Source organism: Armigeres subalbatus, chromosome 3 (genome assembly GCF_024139115.2).
Source record: "Armigeres subalbatus isolate Guangzhou_Male chromosome 3, GZ_Asu_2, whole genome shotgun sequence".
NCBI lineage: Eukaryota > Metazoa > Arthropoda > Insecta > Diptera > Culicidae > Armigeres > Armigeres subalbatus.
The window spans coordinates 55115061-55119798 of NC_085141.1; the positions used below are offsets into that span (position 1 = coordinate 55115061).

General features: G+C 38.9%; 1 protein-coding gene across 1 annotated transcript; it reads left to right on the plus strand.

Annotated features, from left to right (window-relative positions):
- The first annotated feature begins 721 nt into the window (after positions 1-721).
- LOC134228106 (uncharacterized) lies at positions 722-3779 on the plus strand. Its single transcript, XM_062709890.1, has 3 exons — positions 722-922; positions 983-1053; positions 1105-3779. The coding sequence occupies exon 3, from the start codon at positions 1208-1210 to the stop codon at positions 3101-3103; it is 1896 nt and encodes a 631-aa protein (XP_062565874.1). The 5' UTR covers positions 722-922; positions 983-1053; positions 1105-1207; the 3' UTR covers positions 3104-3779.
- The last annotated feature ends 959 nt before the right edge of the window (positions 3780-4738 follow it).

The window sequence follows — 4738 nt, forward strand, 5'->3', positions numbered from 1 at the left end:
TCGGATCCCAGATTCGGCAGGTAGAAATTTTTCAAACGCTCAAATTTCGAAACCGGTTACCGATCGAGCAATTCATACCCACCACAATTCACAAACAAATTTTGCCGCTCGTCAACGGGTAGCAAGCACTTCACTAAATTCCAATTTTTCCAATGTACCTACGTATGCAAACATCGCTGCTGGTAGACAAAATTTCTCTTCTCAAAATGAGGTTTATACCCATGTCCCAACGGAAAATAACGGTCATGTTGCCGATTCAGGTAGCATGGCTGCTTCCGATTTTGATTTTTTAACTGAACAATTGCATCACATGATTGATGCAATGTTCAAAGCAAATACCATTCCTGAAGCTGTTCAGGTTGGAATAAAGTACACACAAAAAATTGTTATCGGACTCCGTTTCAATGGATCCAAATAATTGTGTGAAAGTTCTAAAATGGAATGCCCGCTCTCTAAAGGGTAAGGAAGATGAATTATTCAACTTCCTAACAGTTCATAATGTGCATATTGCCATTATAACAGAAACTTATTTAAAGCCAGGACTCTCCATTAAAAGAGATCCAAATTATTTTATCTACAGAAATGATCGTCTTGACAGCGCCTGTGGTGGGGTCGCCATTGTCATTAATAGACGTATCAAACATAAATTATTTTCTTCGTTTGAAACCAAAGTTTTTGAAACTGTTGCCGCCAGAAATCCATGAGCTGCATTGCGACTGACCATTTATTTTCAATGGGCATATATGGGTAGCAACTATGGGTAATGCCTATGGATGATAGCGTTTGTCAGGTCATTGTTTCTGGAAAAGATAGAAACCACCATCACGCATGAATGCGTAATCATTATTTCATCAGCTATTCTACTAGTTGTTAAACCTAGGCTATAAGTATTAATTCAATTACTAAGTGAAATGTGCTTAAAGTAAGTTGTTTCTTAATCTAATTGCAAATTGCATACACATCTAACTTATAAATTACACAGATGTTAGGAAGTAGCACGAGCAGTGAGGCTAAGGGCGAAGGTAATACTAAAATAGCCCGAAACTGAAAAATGTGAGTATTTTTATAAGAAACCTAATGTGAACTAATTTAAATATATAACAGCTTTAAGCTGCTTCGCACCATAACTTGAGTTTGCGATCTGCTCAATAGAATTCAGCCGAAAGCCTCATTTGCTCCCGCAACATACTTAAAGATTTTTCACTCGATGGATAGCTGCCAAGTATTATCTATTCGAACGGGAAGCTGCGTCAATAGCTCGCGCCCCGATTCCATCGAACAATCATCACGGTCAAGCAGCCGGTATTGTTCACCAGTAACAACAACAACACGTAGCAATTATATTGCTCTCCGATTAAAACAGATTGAAGAAGAGCGCGCAATACAGCGGCGCGAATGGGAGATGGAGAAAAGGTTTATAGAACAGCAAAAGGAAGTAATACGGGAACGGTACAGATTGCTAGAGATGCAATATTCCGAAAGGAGAAAATCAAACAAACATATTCGAGACGTCGTTAGTTCTACAACCACTGTGGTGCAAGTGAAGCATGAAGATGAAAACCATTCGCTCAACCGACAAGGAGCTCTGCATGATTCATGTATTCGTGGTAGTATTTTAAAGAATTCGAGAGTTGGTAAACAACAGCTCAACAGCGATGGGACTCAGCAGCGAATCATCGGCGCGATCCCTGAAACGCTTTTGGATAAACAAATCGGTATAGCCGAAGGCAATGTGAAATCAGTTGTAAAAAGCACCATTACTACACATACCCTCGTCTCGTCATCAAGTAGTATTTATCCAAAACAGATTGACACTCTGCAGCCTAGTAGTGGTATTTACACTGTGCGGCTGCACAATGTAGCAATCACTAATTCGCCTTCTCCCTATGAGAATCATCTATCATTTCTCATGAGTCAGCTTGTGGAACAAACTCACGTTTCGCTCACAGCCTCTATTTCGTTAGGCTTGTTAGCAACTAAAACACATTCAGTACAAACGGCCAAAGTGAACTACTCCAAGAAATACGTTTTGTCATGTACACCCCCCAAATTAGTGGCACCTAGTTTGCCCGCTCCAGCACCTCCTCCTTCGACATCATCATCAAAACAAATAGTGCTTTGTGGCTCACTAATATTAGTCAGAGATCGCACGGGATACTCAGCAAGTATCCAAACTTCAGAAAAAATGAAAAACGTGCGGGTTTGCGAGAGAACGGCAGCGAAAAGGTATGCGAAACTACTACGAAGCTTTATTTACAAAATATCCATACGTATGCGTGGTTGTGATTCGCTATTGAAGTTGATATCAAGCATTAACAGTAAGCTGCAAAATCTCTCTCGACTAGTGCCAGACCATTGGGATCACTTGTGGACTGCAGTAATGAGGAAATACTGGAAGCTCGAAATAATGCACAACACTGAGGAGCATATGCATGTTCAGAAATCAACGGATGCTTACTCGAGCACGGAATCAGTTAAGCGAATATGGCTTGATATTAAGAGCAAATCAAGCGCAGCAGCATCAGCCTACATATTAGATCGACGAACATACATTGAAGGGGCTGATACATCTAACGTAAGCAGTGATCAACAATCTCATTTCTATGGATACTCCATGCCAGTGCAAATTTTGATAAAAAGGAAATCTCAGACATTGGTCGACCACGAAGTATGCTACCTGTTTATGGACACGCAGATTTACCGAACTAGAGAGAAGCGTTTTACATCAAATTCCATGGGAAAACCATTCCAGAACGAACCAGATCGGATGAAAAATCATATTTCTCGGGAGACGAAAACTCGCAACGGTTCCCAAAAAGGCACACGACGTCGAAGTGATGGGAATTTTCTGGTAAAAGGGCCGGGATATTCTCTAATTTTGGAAATCAAAATGTTATGCCGTCGATTAATGACGGGACACAAATGCGAGAACGTTACGTACATTGTATTTCGTTCGAAGGTGGCACAGCACGTTAAGGATAGGATGGATGTCGGTATCTATTACATACATTGGAAAGGCAGACAGTTCTACCTATGGGGAAGAATGATCACTTACAGGCTGGTGGAGTACTATGATTCAAATCTATCAATTAAAAAGCAGTAGGCACAAAGTAGATCTGGTGAATTAAGTTAATTTCATAACGAGGGACAATAAGGTTTCATTTCAAAATGTTCATTTTATTATAAAGCGTTTGATTGGGGTTTTCTGTTAAGTAGAAGTGAAGATAGTAGTGAATTATTAGTAGTTGAAGATTGTTTGCTAAGAACATTGGATATTTGCTGGCTGTATACAAAGTTAAAAGTAAAACTGGACCGGTAGCCAGTGTTACGGGGGGGAGTATGTTGCCGCCAGAAATCCATAAGCTGCATTGCGACTGACCATTTATTTTCAATGGGCATATATGGGTAGCAACTATGGGTAATGCCTATGGATGATAGCGTTTGTCAGGTCATTGTTTCTGGAAAAGATAGAAACCACCATCACGCATGAATGCGTAATCATTATTTCATCAGCTATTCTACTAGTTGTTAAACCTAGGCTATAAGTATTAATTCAATTACTAAGTGAAATGTGCTTAAAGTAAGTTGTTTCTTAATCTAATTGCAAATTGCATACACATCTAACTTATAAATTACACAGATGCTAGGAAGTAGCACGAGCAGTGAGGCTAAGGGCGAACGTAATACTAAAATAGCCCGAAACTGAAAAATGTGAGTATTTTTATAAGAAACCTAATGTGAACTAATTTAAATATATTACAGCTTTAAGCTGCTTCGCACCATAACTTGAGTTTGCGATCTGCTCAATAGAATTCAGCCGAAAACCTCATTTGCTCCCGCAACAGTAACCTTGGGAGTTTCTGTTGAAACAAATTTTGGACAACTTTCCTTCATTGCAGCCTACTTGCCTTTTCAATGCAATGGGCAGCAAAAGAATTTGTTGAAAGCTGATCTTCAAATTTTGACTCGCAACAAATCAAAATTCTTCGTAATTGGTGACTTCAATGCCAAACACCGTTCATGGAATAATGCTCAAAGCAATTTCAATGGTAAAATTTTATTTGAAGATTGTTCTGCGGGATATTATACTATTCAATATCCCAATGGACCAACTTGTTTTTCTTCCAGTCGAAATCCTTCTACAATTGATTTAGTTTTAACGGATTCAAGTCAGCTGTGTGGCCAATTGGTAACTCATGCTGACTTTGACTCTGATCACCTTCCTGTGACGTTTGAAATCTCACAGGAAGCCATTTATAATCCAATCAGCTCTACTTGGAATTATCATAGAGCTGATTGGGATTCTTATAAAACGTATATCGATAGGAATTTTGATGTTGATATTCCTCTCGATACCAAAAGTGATATTGATAATGCTCTCGTATCTTTGACAAATTTAATTGTCGAAGCCAGAGGCATTGCAACTCCTAAATGTGAAATTAAATTCAACTCCATTATTATTGACGACGATCTTCAGCTACTGATCCGTTTTAAAATGTGAGAAGAAGGCAATACCAAAGAACTCGCGATCCCGCGTTAAAAGTTATTTGGCGAGATTTGCAAAATGAAATTAAAAAACGTTTCGCTATTCTGAGAAATACCAACTTTGAGAATAATGTCTCGAAGTTGGATCCCAGTTCGAAACCCTTTTGGAAATTAACAAAAATTCTTAAAAAACCTCAAAAGCCTATTCCAGCGCTTAAGGAGGGAAATAAAATTTTATTAACAAATGGCGAAA